The sequence below is a fragment of the Ursus arctos genome, unplaced genomic scaffold (assembly GCF_023065955.2).
Source record: "Ursus arctos isolate Adak ecotype North America unplaced genomic scaffold, UrsArc2.0 scaffold_14, whole genome shotgun sequence".
Taxonomy (NCBI): Eukaryota; Metazoa; Chordata; class Mammalia; order Carnivora; family Ursidae; genus Ursus; species Ursus arctos.
In genome coordinates, this window is record NW_026622808.1 from 47,358,800 (window position 1) to 47,376,097 (window position 17,298).

The 17,298-nt window shown below is 51.5% G+C and overlaps 1 protein-coding gene across 1 annotated transcript in view; it reads right to left on the reverse strand.

Annotated features, from left to right (window-relative positions):
- Positions 1 to 17,298, reverse strand: part of LRIG1 (leucine rich repeats and immunoglobulin like domains 1) — a 110,943-nt gene that overhangs the window by 34,509 nt on the left and 59,136 nt on the right. The window contains exon 4 of the mRNA XM_026501194.4: positions 2,040 to 2,177. Within this exon, the coding sequence (XP_026356979.2) occupies positions 2,040 to 2,177 (138 nt within the window). The remainder of the gene's footprint in view (positions 1 to 2,039; positions 2,178 to 17,298) is intronic.

The window sequence follows — 17,298 nt, forward strand, 5'->3', positions numbered from 1 at the left end:
AGGGTGGGGTCAACGTCACTGACCTCCACCCCAGCACCCTCACAGTCCAGCCGGGCCGTGCAGAGGGGCCATCTCCACAGCTACCCTATGCAGGATTCCCTCAATACCCCCTAACCAAGGGTGAGGGTTCAAAGTTGGTGAGAAAAGTCCTAGGAATCAGAAAGTCAACCTCCAGGCAAGGTCAGAACTGATTTATTAATTCTAGGGAAGTTAATTTTTCCCTTACATTTTATTTATTTATTTATTCAAAGATTTATTTATTTATTTTAGATAGAGTGCACAAGAGCAGGGAGGGGCAGAGGGAGAGAATTTCCAGCAGATTCCCTGCTGACTGGGGAGGCCAACTCAGGGCTCGATTCCATGACCCCAAGATCATGACCTGAGCCAAAATCAAGAGTCAGATGCTCAACTGACTGAGCCACCCAGGTGCCCCACCAGCCTTAAATTTTCAAGTGGGTCTCACTGTATAACTTTATATACGCACACATGAACACACATCCTCTTATAAATGTGTATAAGCCAATTCATTTTAATCATTTCAAATTTATCAAAGAAACACTTAGACAAGAAGCAATTCTTTAATGGGATGTCCATTCATAGGATTACGTATGTAAAGAGCACTTTCCCTCAAAATGTACTGCAATATACAGGTTGTAGCTGTTGTGTTCCACTGTGCGACATTCTTTCAACTAATAAAAAGAAGAAAAAACAGAGAAAAGGGAAGAACAGTATGTTATCCATATCAGAAGTTACCACCACTATCTCGTTCCTTCTGCCTTCCCTGGACAAATGCTGCCGTTTGTGGCTAAAACAAAAAGGAAAAAGACCAGAGAGAACTTGCTTCCACAGAGACGGGAAGGGGGTGAGGCATTTTTCACCCCCCCACCCCCCATCAGGCAGCGGCCCAGGACAGGGCACATGAGGATTCTGTGCAAACGGGGCTGGACTGTTTGTTCTTAACACTCCACGTTCAAGGAGAACAGTCTGTGTGATGGAGACGCACCGGCCAGGAGCTGCCAAAATAGAACGCCCCTCCTGCTTTCGTGCAGAGAGGTCACCGCCATTCGGTTCAGTGGTTGCCGGTTGTAGTTGCTGGTTGCTTTGTCCCAAGCAAGGGAGTGCCAGGTGGCAAGGGGACACCCCTGGAAAGCCCTGAGTGGGGGCTCAGCACTGTCACCCTGGCTTCACAAAGGCCAGGGCCTCCCGTTTCCAGTTCTGGTGCCGGGATGCAGCCTAAGAAAAACATCACTCCCCTCCTTGGGGGTCCTAGAAAATCCATGTGCCAGGCCTTGGCCTCCATGAACGGGTCAAAACAACCCCTAAACCAGCCTCATGAAAGAGCCTCAAAATGACTCCGGATCCATGACAACACGGGGAATGAGAACTCACATGTCACTTGAAGACATCTTTGGAGCCCAGGTTTTTAGTTTCTTCCCCAAAGCAACATTTTTCTAACAACAAGCAGTAAGCTCAACAGGTTTGAATGGTTCTTCCTCCCTGCTCCCATCCGCTGCGTGTGAGAAGGGCTGTTAGGATGGGTGAAGAGCGTGCAGACAAACAGAGATCTAGGAGGTCCTGGGAACGCACACAAGGGCGTACGCGCCTCTTGACGAACCCTCGTGCCAGGCTTCGGGAGTGTGGTGCCTGGATCGGCACGTACCGGGTCAGCCTCGGCAGGGAGGCCTCCCTGCGGGGCCATTTGCTAAGTGCCCCTGAACCTTCTCTACTGGCTCTCCCGGGAGGCAGCCCAGGATGTGAGGAAGAACGCAGGCCTCATACTCAGGCTGCACCTGTACTTGACTCCCTCACCTCTCCCCGCCTCCGCTGTCACCCGTGCAGCCAGACTAATGCTGCTCGATGCGGAAATGCTCTACAAATGTGCCAACAGAAGACGGTGGACCGGGGTCCCCAGCCCCCACCCCTGCCGAGGGGAGCTGAAGGTGGGCGCCTACCCCCCGACTCAGCCCGGGCACGGTGGGGAGGGAACCACGCACTCTGTGTCCACACGCGGGGGCCGACGGCAGAGCAGGGGCACTTACAGCTCCTTTAGGTGCAGCCCGTGCGGGAAGCAGGTGTTCCGGATCTCCGTGATGTTGTTGGAGCTCAGGTCCAGCACCTCCAAGGCAAGGTAAGCCTGCAGCTGACTCCTCTCCACGCTGCGGATCTTATTGTGCTGCCTGAAACACACAAGGGCAGGGCACTTGAACGTGTCTTTTTCCAAGGAAACATTTTCCCCGCCGTTTCTTTCAGACACCTTCGTGGCACCCTTCACATGAGGTCTCCCGTTCTTCTTTCCGTAAAGTTATCACCTGCTGGCTGGCTGCTACAGAGAATACTGAATTTTCTGGCAGGCACAGTTTGTCTGCCCAAGTTCAAAGCCTGGGCTGCTCTCCACGTGGACAAGAACACAGGGGTCATGAATGCCGTGCAAAGAACACTGAGACCAGAACTCAGAATTCACCAGTGTGCGTTCCCATAAAGAACGTGCCCAGTGAAACCTGCCAGCTCCAGGTGCGGTTCTCATCCCGAACCTTCAGAACAGAGCCCAGCCCCGTCAGGTACGGGACTGCAGGCACCGGAGCTCAGAGTACAGGTCTAATCCAACTTAATGCATCATGACGCACTTCATGTTTTGACAGGCGTGAGGACAGGCACAAGGGATTTTTTTTTTTTAAATGACATGCTTCTGACAACCTAAGGGGAACAGGAACTTGGAGCTCAGTCTACCTGGAATTGAATCCTCGGACTCTCCTGACTCTACCCCCTTGACAGCTTTGTTCCTTGGTTTCGTCATATGGAAGACAGAGCTGCAACCCCTTATTTCAGGGACATGGATCACCCAGCCGAAACCGCACGAAAGCTGACATTAACCTGTGTTCAGAGCTCTTAACCCCCGTCTGAGAAAGCCATTTTACCACCATGACTTAATTACACCTGTAGTCCTCTTTCTGGAAAGCCTCCAGTCTAACCGACCAACCAGTATTTATTAATCAGGAGAAAGACAACCAATGCTAACCAAGCTGGAGGCTCCCCCACCCCCCATCGTGGGTTTGGCTCCGCCGGGCAGATTCAAACCGCAGCGGCCCTAGTTCCGATATTCAGATGCTTCAGGCTCTGCTGGGTGGTAGTGTTGGGCCTCCGCTTCCAGGCGCTCACTCGGGCCAGTTTCTGAGTCAACAGTGTCAGGGTCCCCGGCCAATCAAAGCATTCTTGAACACAACACAAGTAAGCCGGGCGTCGCTTACCAAGTGGCATCTCCTTTAAACAAACACTTGACCAAATCGGTTCCAACAGGCATAAACAAGGCTCTCTTTCCCAGAAGCTCTGGGGCTGCTCGTCCACTCCTTTGTTTTTTCCACAACTCTCCCAGGCCCTGAACCCAAAAATCCATTTACAAGGGCACAACTCCACACACGGGGATGTCTCCTCGGAATGAAAGGCCACTTTTCCCTTCGCGTCCCCTCCCCGCCCCCGCAAAGCGATTTCCTTTGAGTTCTTCATTATGTTCTTAATAGAGATGGTCTCTTCAGTTTGGGGACTCCAAAAGAAAAAGGGAAAAAGAAAAGAAAACCTTTATTATGTTAAGTATGGGAAAAGAAGAACAAGAAATAAAGGCCAAAGCGCTGAGCCTCATCCAGGGACTGCGAATGCAGGACCGGGGAGCCAGGAAAAGAGGATCTGAGAAAAGCAGACAAGCAGCACCGGTGGCCCCAAGTCACGCGAAACGGGACCAGACACAGAGGAAAGGGCCACGGGACAGCTGCGAGCCACCCCCACCCCCAATGCACCTCGTCTCCCTCCTCTGTCTCCGGCCCCATAGTCTACCTTTCTTTGTTCTCTTGCCAATCTGTTTATTCATGGACTCAACCACATTCTGGGCCCCTGGGTGCACAAGGCCCACTCTGGAGGAAGGATGCTGTGAGGAGGATGGGGCTCTTCCACGTGCAGCGGACTTCCCCAGTTGGCCAAAGAGGCAGCCCTGGACACAAGACACAACCGAACGTGGGAGTGCGGACGACAGAGGCACAGTGGACGAGTCACGCCAGGAGCAGTGAATTCCGCCCTGAGCAGTTTGTGGGGGCCAGCGCCAGGGGCAGGGGGCGGACTCGGGGAAGACACAGGCCGGGAGCTGGGCGGGCAGGCAGAGCGTGCCAGGTGAGGCCTCCCTGGCCAGCGTGGGGAGTAGGGACTCCGGGCCACCACAGTCCAGGAGAGAGAGGGCAGCAACACGGAGCCACACACAGAAGATAAGCGAGCGGCCCATGGGATCTGGGGACGACCGCCGGGGGCTGCATCAAACAGTGATGGTCGCGACTCCAGTCTGCAGACATGAAGGTAACCTGGCTAGCAGGCCTCCATCCTCGTCTGCTTATGGACCACTTCCAGCTGAGCGTCCAGAGAGATCCTGTTAAGGCATCCCAAGGAATGGGGGGAAAACACTTGTAAATCACATACCTAATAGGGGATTAATATCTAGAATATATAAAAAAAACTCCTAAAGCTCAACAACAAAAAAACCCCAAACAACCCGATTAAAAAATGGGCAAAGGACTTGAACAGACGTTTCTCCAAAGAAGACCTATAAATGGCCAGTGAGCACATGGAAAGACGCCCAACATCACTAACCTCACACTCATACAACGGCTACTATTAAAAAAAACAAGTGTGGACAAGGATGTGAAGAAACGGGAACCCCGGTACCATGCTGAAGAAAATGGTCTGGTGGTTCCTCAAAAACTGAATATCACGTGATCCAGCTGTACCACTTCTGGCTACAGATCCCAAAGAATGGAAAGCAGATCTCGAAGAGACATAAGCACACCTGGCCAGGTTCTCTGAACCCACAGGCTCCTCCCGCCCCCCCCCTCACTTGCACACTTTCCACTCCTTCACTTGATTTTTCTCAAAAGCTTTAATTATCACCTAATATATCCAGTAATATGCTTATTTCTAGTCTAACACCTTCTCTCCCAGCAGGCTGTGGCTCAAGGAAGGTGAGACCCCCATCTGTCCTGTCATGAATCTGTCTCCAACCACTGGAACAGTGTGAAGCACGTTAACAGGTGCTCAGTAAACATGTGCTGGATGATTCCTAAAAAATGAATACAGGTTAAATTTCTGAATCTCACCGACTTGGGACTCGCCAGCATTTAAGCAGAAGAAAAATCATGCAAGCTGAGGAGTTCAGTCCTGGAACGTGAGGGAAAGAAAGAACGTCAACAGCCCTGAGGCAACGTTGCCCAGACAACACAAGAGACGTAGCCTGCACTGAATCCACGGGTCCTCAGGGCTCACACACCGCTGGTCCCTGCTGCCGAGGACGTACCACCACCTCCCCCCCGGACTGGTCTCCCTGCTCTACACTCCAGCCCTGATCAAATTCGTCCTGAACTCCTGTACTCTGGAAAACGGACCGCATGGTTCTGTCCTCCTGCAGACTCTACCACCCCAGCCCCGACACACAGCAGGAATCACGCCGTGTCAGACACCTCTGTGGACCGTGGTCACTCCACCCAGGGCCAGGAGCTCTTCCCGGGCTGGCACTTGGCACAGCACAGAAGAACATGCCGTGAGCACTGCCCTGCTGGAGCTCAAAGCCCGGTGACACGACGTGAAGGCACGAACCTCAAGAGGAGGCTCACCTATGGAGGGAGCTGTGAGGTTCCTCTGCCCCACGGGTGACGGGACCTGACACAAAGCAGCTGCTCAAGAAAACCAGTTGTTTATTAGTCGTATTTGGATCCTCAGAGCCAGGCTCAGGGTCTGGTTTGGGGGAGGTGCTCTGGCAAAAGAATAAATGAATAAAATTAATGAATGACCGGCTCCTGTCTATTCCTCTGCCATATTTCAGTGCAAGCAGGCAGGCCTGACTCCTCTCTCAGGAACAAAGCGTTGACTCAGAGCTCTCAGTCTTGCTTTGTGCATGAAGTATGCTCCAGCTGGAGAGGGTCACACCCTGCCACTGGGAGACCAGACTGTCTCGGGTAGCTGCGCTTCAAAGCAAAGCCCAGACGAAAGCCGCTGCAGGACCCCATGGCGGGAGACCCGTTGGACCCCCAACCAGCTACACGAGATTCCCTCCTCACCCCCCCTGCGAGCGTAGCGTGGCTTACGTGCACGCCCCTGGCCCCAGCGCACCACACCCTACCCTACCCCCTCCTGGGAAGTTGGGCTGTCCAAGACACCCCCTCCAGACACCCCCTCCATAAAGGCTAGAGCCCACAGCCAGTATTGAGGGGAAGCCCTCCTACTCCCTTGAGAGTAGACAGCAGTGAAAATGTGTTTGCTGCCCTGATTCCATGAGGCGATCCACTTTCAAGAAACTGTCCACGCTTTTAATGCCGTGGGCAACAGGAGGTGGTCATCAGGTCTCTCCTTTAATGTAACTAACAGTCCCGTTCCCAAGAAGGCCCACACTTATCTTTGTAACTTCTAGATCCTTGTTCCAGTTCTTTTTAGCAACAGCTGACCAATAATAACTCAACATCTGTATGCAGCAGGCCCTGGCTGAAGCCTCAGGGAACTCATACAGCAATCTAAAGAGGTAAGTACTATTATTCTCTGTACTTCAGAGGTGAAGACACTGAGGCTTAGAGATCTGCTGGGATTCTTCTGAGGTCACACAGCTGAGGAGCAAGGGGAACCAGAATGCAAATTCAGGGAAGCAGGACTATCTGGCATGCCATCTGAGAGGCTCTCCCAGCAGAATTTTAAGGACACTCTCCTGGACTCAATCCATAAACCTTCAGCGCAGCTTGGCTAGGTCTGAATGCTAGCTGGCTGTTTCCTGGTCACTTCAGACCAGTCCGCGTAATTGGCCTTAGCTAGGCATCCTTTTGTACCAGCTTCCCGGAGGCCTGCGTGAGCAGCAAATTTGCAGAGGGCTTTGTGAGGCCCATCTCGGCAACAAGGCACAGGAAGCTTGCTTACTCAAGGATATTCTGGATGGAAAGAATCGTTCCTTTGAGATCATGTCCTTAAGGACCTGCATTTGAAGCAGGAACGGCTACCTCTATTCTTAGGGAATGGAGAGCTGCAGGGGGGTGCCCAGCCTCTCTCTGCGGCTAAACCAAATTAGAACAGTTCTGTGGCTGTGGCACTGGGGAAGTGCAGTACAGATCACGGGTACTCGTCTCCGCCCAGTGTCGGTTTACCCCTCAGGCTGCCCTCTGGGGCGAGGAGAACTTAATACAGCAGAAGTCTATTAAACCAACACCTGTTAAAGGCTTCAAAAATAAAATCAGTCTTCAAAGGCCGAGGGCAGGCAAGATAAGCTCTCTCCACTTGGCTACATTTTCAGAGCCAATGTTAAATTGGACAGTAAAACAGACAGAGGCATTTGAAACCAACATTTAAAACTTTTTATCATAAGTGATTGTTCCACTATGGGTCTGTGAAAGCCGTGTTTACAAGGTACTCCCATTGGTGGTGGGAAAGATCTCATGTCACTGACAACAGCCAGGAAGAAAGGGGAAGGAGATCAAAGGAAGCAGGGTCAAGGTGGGTCAAATGGATTACAGCGGGTTCCTGGAGTTATGCACCTATTGTCTACACCAGGAGTCAGCAGACGTCTTCTATAATACCCTGATAGTAAGTATTTTAGGCTCTGTGCATCACGCGTTCTCTGTCACAAGTACTCAACGCTGATGTTGGAACGTCATATGACAATACCTAAAGGAGTAAGTGTAACTGTGTTCCAGTAAAACTTTATTTACAAAAACAAGCTGTGGGCCACATCTGACCCACTGCCTATAGTTTACTGACCCCTGGTCTACACTACAGCAACCAGTTGGGGTTGGCGGGAGAGTCGCCCAGATTCTAATTCTAGCTCGGATGCAGCCTTGGAACTGTTAGTAACTCACTTTCTGCATCTGGTTTAACTACCTGCAAAACGGCACTCAAGGCCGCTCTACAGCAGAGAACCCTCCCGTGGTTCCCCGGGCTCCTGTCTGGCATCACTAACTAGAATCTTTCCCACTAATGTCTTCTCTCCCTCCTCAGGAAGTGCGACCTAAGTCTTCACCATTATGATGTTCCTCAAGACAACCCAGGATCCTGACCGGAACCAGGGAAGACAGAGAGGCAAACAGAACGGAGATCCTCACTGTTTATCCTTATTCCTTCTAATTCTTCCAATTAGGCAAACACACTGAAGCCGTCCAAAGCACAGTCCGTACGTCTAAGCAGGCACGCCCTGCAGCTCTCCCAGAGAATTATGGTGCCTCCCAGAAATCCATGCTGTCAACTCCGGAGTGTCGAGTCTCACTAGTAACAGCATGTCTTCCATGTTATCTCAACATCAAACTTTCAAAATGTCTTACTTCACAAAATCAGCAAAATTCAAATTCCGGACCTTGCTCTGTTTAAATCTCTGGCTAAGAAACAGTTTCACACAATCTAGCCCTGAAATGGAGAGGGGGAAAATAAAGTCACACCTGCCAGCACTGCCCCTGCCCCGTACTCAGCACAGCGACCCTGCCGCGCATCCCTACACTTCACAGCCTGCCGGCTCAGAGCACCAGAAGCCCCTTGTGCCTGGCCCATCCCGAGCTGCCTCAGAATTCGTTCTAGGGCTCCGTACCCCAGCACCTGCACCCCACACAGCAGGCACTCCAAGGTCTGACCGGAACGGAGGAAGGAGGACACACCCTTCAGTGCTGCCTGGGGCACAGGGTAATTCTGTAGCCCAGACATGGAGTCCATAGAAAGAGATCCTGTCATTCCTGATTGAGCGTAAAACTCAGTACAGGGCAGAGAGGCCCTGAGGCCTACCTGAGGGGGGCTGGCTGCATTATGGCAAGTGCCAAAAGATGCTAATAATTTCAAGAACACCGATGAAGATAATCATTTCTCCTTTGTTGAAAAATACAGCACTACCAGAGGGGCCATATGGTCCAGTGGTGGCAGCTGTGTATTTGTTTGCAAATGTTTCCATGGCAATAACACAGGCCTGCTGAGAAGTGCGTACATCCTAAGTGCAAAGCTTCAAGCCCGCACGCGTGTTCACCCACGTACCAACCACTCAGATCGCGATTCAGAACGCGTGTCGCCCCCCGCCTCCCGCCTGTCACTCTCCCAGCGGTTCTTCTTCCCAAAGGCAGCAGCTCCGTTCTACCACCGATGACTAATTTGCCTACTTTTGTGCTTTAGACACGTTACCACTGCAGACAGGCTCTTCAGGATGCGGCTACTTTCACTCAACATTCTGTTCACGGGACCCATCTATGTTGTTCCATGAGCTGCTGTTAATTCGTTTTCAGCGCCGTGTAGTATTTCTACAGAGTATACGGCAGTTTATTTTTCCTCCTGCTGTTGATGGGCATTGAGTCATTTCCGGTTTGGGTTACTGCAGCCATCAGAGCTAGGAACACATCTTGTGCGTGTGTCTTTGGGTGCCTATTTGCACGCACCTGTGGCTAGCATCTACGTCCAGGCGCGGCTCTGAGCACAGTCTCAGCGCACGCATCTGTTCGGCCTCAGCCAACACAGCTAGTCTACTTTTAAACCAAATTCCCCAGAGTTGGAATGTGTCTGAAAAGCCATTTGATCCAAGTGTGATGTTTCCCACTGCCTCCCTCAACCACACTATCAGAGGCCACCACCCTCCCATGTCCCTCTGCCTGCACCTGTCCCCCCACAAAAAGCACCAGGAATACAGCCCGGGGCCACAGAGCATGGCCAAGCTCAATCTAATCTTGTTCAGGTGTCCAACAGAATTATTTTAAGTAGGGGCCTAATGAGCACCAAAAAAGGAAAGGATAAAAAATAATAATTCCAAGCCCCACACTGGCAATTTATCTTATGTGCCAGGACAACACCACAAGCAACTTGAAATATGAAGATAAGGAGGCTGCAAAAAGAACGCGTCCAGAAGACTGCTCCTCGGCCACTGTGAAGAAACATTCCGCCTCCCAGAATGACCGTCCAACACATCGCCCCCTCACTCGTCCGCTTTACATTTGTTCACCTTAAGAATGAAAACCAAAACCATCTGTTCTACTGCATAAATGGACAATTTGCTCTAAGAAACCAGTGACGCCTCAGAAACGGCCCAGCCTAGGTTGCTTGCTAGACAGGAAATGAGAATCAGAAGACGCAGGTTTCTTTCTCTCTCCTCCTCCTCACTGCCCACCCCTCCCCACTGCTGCTGGTGAATCATCAGTTCCCTGGGGAATTTTGGCAGATTCTCAGCCTGGCTGCAGATGACGTTCTGGATCTGTTTATTCAGGTGGAGATCGGATAAAAAACAAGAGCAGCCCAGTGGCGGGATAAACAGCCTCCAGCAGGCGGGGTCAGCCCCTCCGAAGGCAGGACCGGGCTGTGTCAACCAACCTCCTGACCCCGTCACTTCCTTTAGGGTCACTCTCCCCTTGGGGTCTTCAACGAACTGTTTTCATTAACTCCTTGCAAGGAGACATGATGTCACATCCCCCTGGGAGTGGGTGGCCCCAGGCAGCTGGATGCAGCAGAGCCCACCGGGTTCCCCCACCTTATACACAGCAAGCTGGAAGCCTAAGATCGGGAATGGGAAAAGCTATGCATGGTCGCGTCAGCCAGCACCGTTCTGTGACGTCTGGAGTGACCCAGCCCATGAATGACTGTAAATCCTCGGGATCCCCATACAAACTACCAGGGTTCTGCATTCCATTCCAAGATGCACAAACAAACAAACAAAAATCTCGTAAGGAGATGCCCATGGCTGAGTGAAAGAAGCTAATCAGAAAAGGCTCCCTACTCTGTGATTTCAATATAGGATATTCTGGAAAAGGCACACCAAGGTTGCCAGGGGTTACGGGGAGAGAAGAATGAACAGGTGGAGCACAGGGGCTTTTAGGGCAGTGAAACTATTCTGAATGATACTGTAATGGTGGATACATGTCATTAAACATTTGTGGAAGACCAAGGAATGCACTACAGTGAAACCTAATGTAAACTACAGGTTTAGTTAATAATGTATCAATATTGGCTCATCCATTCTAACAAACTTACCACGCTAATGCAACACATTAGTAGTGGAAACTGGAGGAAGCGGTATACGGGAAGTCTCTGTACTCTCGGCTCAATTTTTCTGTAAACCTAAAAGTGCTCTAATAGTCTATTAATTATAAACAGATCAAAACAAAGCCTCCTAAGGTATTAAGTACTCCCGAGGTCATTACATCATTAGAATGTAATTAGAATTCTGAGCCAATCTTCTTTACTCCTATAGCCTTCACACCCAGAACCATGCTTGGAACATAAACGGTGCTCGATACATATTTGTTGAATAAACAAATGAATTACAGCTTTAGTTCCATCTCCCACATTCACCACCACAAACCTGAACAAAGGGATGTTATTCAGAAAAAAATGCTGAGGCAAGACCAACCATCCAATTAAAAAAAAAATTTTAAGGGAATTAAAGGTTTAGCCGAGAATTTATTAGGTAGGAAAGCTGCTATATTGAAAAGAAAATGCCTAACGAAATGGAGTTTTAGGTTAATCCTGCATTTTCCCCAATTTAACCCCAAACCCCAGACATTCACTGATGAGCCGGGGTTACTGTGCAGCGGCCAACAGTCCGTACTTCCCGCACCTGGCAGCAGTGAGGGGCAGCCCTACTCAAGTCCCCCATTGTCCCTCGGCGCCAGGGGGAAAGGGTGATGAGGAATTCAACTCGGGGAGCTCCTATCGGACACCAGTGACCTCAGGAAGAATACAAGCCACATCTGGACTGCACTCCCCAGGGAGAAAGGCTGTGCCGTCTTAACACAGACGGGGACTTTAGCGGTTGGCCAATGCATGCAGAGTCAGTCCCATGACCATGGAGAGGTAACCTGTCCTGGCATCTGAGCAGGGCAGAGCGGCACCAACCTGAGCTCCTTCCACTCAAAATTCCCATCTACACAGGGTCCCCGACTTGGGTCAGGAAAGCCGAAAGTGTTTCTTTACTGGTCAAGGCCAACACGGCTGCTCACTTCTCTCTCGGCTTGATCTTCCCCTAAATCAATCAATACATCCTGTTTCCTTCCCCTATTCTCCCCTGCCATGGCAAGCCGCCACCCTGCACACAGCTGGTGTTCCTCTCCGGCACCCTGGCGCCCTCACCAATGAGGGGCCCTGCTGGGAGGTCCACAGACAGCAGGCTGTCAGGCCGCGTCCCATGGACCCGCAATCCCCAACGCCAGTGGGGAGCCTGTGGCTGCTGCAGGAACGCACCAGGCTCGCCTGATTTCTCCTCGTCGCCCTGTGCAAGCTCCATGCGTCTGTGCCCACTGGGCTCGGTCCCTCGATGGAAGCAGGGACCAGTGCGCCTAACGATGAGCTGGAGGCACAGACCCTCCCGGAGTCGAGGGGCTGGCAAAGCAAGATGGGCCAGGTGGAGGGATGGCAAGTGGTGAGGGTCAAGGTCAGGCTGCAATCCCAGAAACCTTCAACGAGGGGTGTCCACTCAGCTCCTCTTAGAGGGTGTGAAGAAGCTGCAATGGGTGGTTCTGCTCAAACTGCTGTCTTGACACTGGGAGGGCAGGGTGCAGACACCCCCCTTTCCCTGCCACGTGACAGGATACAGCAACTGCACTGCGCAGACCAAGCAGCCCTCTCCACAGTAAATGCTGGTCAGCGGTGGGGGGGCCGTTGCCTCCGAATCTAAGGCTTTGTCGCTAGCCACAGTGGTTTGTGCCCCTGGGAGACCTCACCACCCAGGACTCGAATACGGGTTTCCCTCGCTGTGCCGAGGTCTGAGTTACACCACTCCATACTTAGGAAAGACCTACCTACATCAGCACCTGTTTCTGCTAAACTACAGAAACCTGAAGATGATTTTTGCTTCAACCAAATGGTAACTGCTTCTTTGGCTTACAAAAGGTTTCCTAGGAACACTCCTCTTCAGATAGCCAGGGAAACCTGTAAGGAGAACCTCACTCCAAATTCCCGAAGGAAAGCTAACGTTCTGGTGGCTGCCCTCCCATTTCAGCCTTGGGTACCGAGCAGTACTTGGCACTCAGGATCCCATCCACACCACAATCTAGAGCGAAAGGTAGGGTGCACTGCTGACCGACTCCCATGATGGCCACTCTCCCAAAGATGCCCGCAGAGAAAAGGTAGGAAATCCTCTGTTTTTCCTGGATGTAGTATGATGAGGACGGACTTTTTCCTCTCCTCTCTTTTGCATATTATTTTCATGTGATTATGTAAATAAATTGTTATTTTATAAAGCTGTCAATGCAACCTTAGACACTGAACTTTGGGACTTGATCCTTCGGTGCAGAAACGCCTGGCCTGCGTGACAGTCCCGAGGCAGAGGGCCTTCTGGGGCGAACCATGCCGAGAGGCCGGCCTGAGCGGCGGTGGCCTTTCTTCAAGGGGTGCCAGCAGGGTGGGGCCCCTGGGCCGCCATTCGGAGTTGCTCCACCCATTCACCAGGCACGCATTCATCGACAGGCAGGGATGGCGCAGGGTTCCAGAGCCTCCCCACCGGACCCCTCGAATCCTCACAGTCTCAGGGCACACAGCCCACTCCAGGTGGTAAAAACTTCAAAGAGCCTTTGTAGTTGGAGACTGGAATGGTGCCCTGGGGCCTCTGCAGCCTCCCGGAAATGGTCCCAACACTCCCTGGGCTACACAGGGTAGTGGAACCTCCCCTCGCCGTTGACCCACCAAGCAGGCACACCCCACTTCTTTCTCAGAAGACACAGAGCAGTGGTACAAGGAGCCACAGTAGGAGGAAGAGTGGTCTCAAAATGAACATTGTGTGAGTGCCTCCCAGGGGCCCAGCTCTGGCTAGCTCGCCAAATCCTCAGGACTAGCCAAGAGACGGCTGCTGCTACTGCCCCTCTTTTACAGACGGGGATGCTGAGGCATCAGGAGGTTAATGCAGCAGGAAGCAGGGCAGCTAGGACCGGAGCCCAGACAGCCCACTCGCCACCTCTGTATGTGGTACCTGCATCGTCACGGAAGGAGGCAGGAGGATCCCTGGGGAACAGGAACTCTCTGGATAGCACCCTGTGCCACCCGCCTCCTCTCGGCAGGCACCCAGGCTACACCCCCCATGTGTACTTCAATCAGGGGTGGACCCAACTCTGCACACTCGGGGATGGGGAGGGCACAAATCCTGCGGCAGGCCACTGCACATGCCCCCGCCCCTCCACAGGCACACATGGGCCTCCCAGACCCTCAGCCCGCAGCGTGTCAGCAGGCAGTTAAGCAGGACAAGACAAAACCGGGCATCCTCCGGGGAGCAGGAACTTATTTACCCATTGCTCTACCACCAGAGAAGGCCCCTGTTAAGGCAGATTCCGAGAGGTAAGGTCCTGGTCTGGGGTCACCCACCCCACCGGCATGCAAGCCCTACTTTCCTCTGACCCCAGGCCATGCTGTTCTCTGGAGGGAAGAGGCCCAAGAAGCTTTATCAGACAGCCTGTGGTTATGAGCACAGAGATGGGTCTGTGGGTGCCAGGATGCCCCTGAAATCCCCTCGAGGGCCACAGAAGGAACCTTCCCTCTGCCGGTGGTAAAAACCTTCCCTGGGCTTCCCATGCCAGCTTCCCCGGGCTCTGCAGTTCAGCACAGAGGGAGGCTCCTTCTGCTCTTGGCTGCAGTTTCCAAGACAAGACCCCCCGCCCCCCCGGGGAGTGACACCACTGATACGCCTTTAAAAATAAAGCCAGGCCCACTTCCTGCCCCATCTAGAAGACTTCTGATCTCCTGGTCATAGGATTTAGGATCTCTCTTAGCACACAATTTCCCAAGCCTTCAACCGTAGGATCTGACTGCACTCGGGGAGGATTAAGGAGTTGGCCTTATAATGCAGTCGTTCTTATCTACCCTGAAGATGATAAGACTCACTATAACATCAAAGGGGCACTGCCTCCAGTCCCCCTGCTCTGGACCCAAAACCACACCATTCCCTCGCCTTGCCCGTTGTAGCTTCCTGAAGGAGCCAACACTTGCTCTGTTTTTCTTGAAACCAAGGCTTCGGTTTTCTTCTTTGCTTTGGGTTAAAACAAAACAAAACAAAACACCAAACCTACCATCATAGATCCAAACGTAAGATGTAAACTACAAACTTTTAGAGAGAATACAGCAGAAAATCTTTGGGATCTCAAGCTAGGCAAAGTTCTTCGACTTGACACTAAAAGCACAAACCAAAGAAGGAAAAATGAATACACTGGACTTCATCAAAATTAGAAACATTTGCTTTGGGAAAGGTCCTGTGATGATGAAGAGACAAGCTACGGACCAGGAGAAAATACTTTCAAACCACACGTACAACAAAGAACCAGTTTCTAGAATATTAAAAAAAAAACAAAACAAAAAACAACCGAAAACTCAATAGGAAAAAGCAAAGAATCCAATTAGGAAATGGGCAGGAGACACTACAACGCCAGATGCTGGCCGCACGCGGAGAACCCAATCATTCATACACCGCTGCTGTGAATGCAAGATGGTATACCATGCTGGGAAAGCAGGGCAGTGTCTTAGAGAACTCCACGCACCATTACCACACGTGCAGCAGCTCCAGGGCATGTATCCCAGAGAAATGAAAATTGACATCCCCTCAAAAACCCACATGTGAATGCTCATACCAGATTTATTCTTAACGGCCCAATGGAGAAACACCCCCAATGTCCTTCGACAGGTGAATGGTTCAACACGGTGGGTACACCCGTATCATGGAGTACTACTCTGCAACAAAGAGAAGGCAACTACTGATACAGCCAACAACCGAGATGGCTCTCCAGGGAATTACGCTGCCTAGAAGGAAGCCACTCCCAAAAGGTTACATGCTGTGTGAATCCACTCATAACACATTCTTTAAATGGAACTTATATACATGGAGAGCAAATCAGACACTGCCCAGGAGGTGGGGGCAGAAGGGAAATGCGGAGGCTTCAAAAGGCAGAATGAGGGATCTCTCTGGGGATGCAGATGTTCTATACCTTGACTGTATCAATATCAATATTTTAGTTGCAACAGTTTTATAAAATGTTACTACTGGGGGGGACTGGGTTAAGGGTATAGGAGAATCTTCCTACCTTATTTATTTTTTTTACTATTGCATGTGAATCTACAATTATCTCCAAAATAAAAAATTCAAAACACAAAAAAATGGTCATGACATTCCTTGTGGAATCAGATTGAGGCCCCGGCAGACTCCATGGTGGACTCAGCCAGTCAGCTACCTCTTTTGGTCTCCAGCTGTTCCTCTAAACCAGCAGAAATGGTAGGACTCCATTCTGAAAGCTAAGCACCAAACACTGCTGGGCACTGTGGGACTTCTGAAATCCAGGGAAAAGCATGAACTGCTTCCTTATTTTCCACTGTTGAGGAAAGGACAAGGGGGTATGGACTCGTAGTGCGAAAGGGGATGTTGATAAAGCCTGTTAGAAGACCAGTGTGGGGGGCGCCTGGGTGGCTCAGTCATGAAGCGTCCGCCTTCGGCTCAGGTCATGATCCCAGCGTCCTGGGATCAAGCCCCGCATCAGTCTCCCTCCTCTGCGGGAAGCCTGCTTCTCCCTCTCACACTCTCCTTGCTTGTGTTCCCTCTCTTGCTGTCTCTCACTGTCAAATAAATAAATAAAAAATCAAAAAAAAAAAAAAAAAAAAGGAAGAAGACGACCGGCGTGGCCCCTGCCTGGTGCATCAGGAGGGACCACTCAGTCCTGTGCCCTCCACTGCAGCCGAGCCCCAGCGCTGCCTGGCTAAGCAGCAGGGCTCGCTAGGCGTCCACACCTAGACACAGGTCAGACTTGTACTGCCACACAGGAGATTCCCCAAGTACCATCCCTGGAACACTAGCTTTGGAGGGCTTCCGTGAAACACTTCTGGAATATCCGCACACATCCTGCCTCGTGGGCCCTTGCAGACTCCCAAAGTAGGCCAGCAAAGGAAAGGTATCGACAAGGGCTCCAATACAGCTACCTTTCATTCTGCTCGATTCTGCACTTGGTCAATTTACATGATGCAACTCATCCCACACAACACATGCTGCAGGTGATGCGCTGTACCGTGCCCCACCCCTTCATTATTAAAGTCTCTGACATGTCCTGTAGCAAAGAAAGCCACTTATCTGTAACTCCAGGATTTCTGAACTTTCTGACTCGGACAAGTAGTCAGGATGGGCTGGAGGCATGGAGGGACCTGCCGTGATTCTCCAGCTTCACTTTGGAGAAAGCCCTTCCTCAAACCACCTGTTGACCCCTCACAGGTGAGCAGATGCCCACGCACCAGGGTGAGGGCAACTTCGGATCTAGAAAGCAGCAAGATAAGAATTCCAACCTAGACAAGGGCCCGCAGGGCCCACCCTCCTCCCTCAAA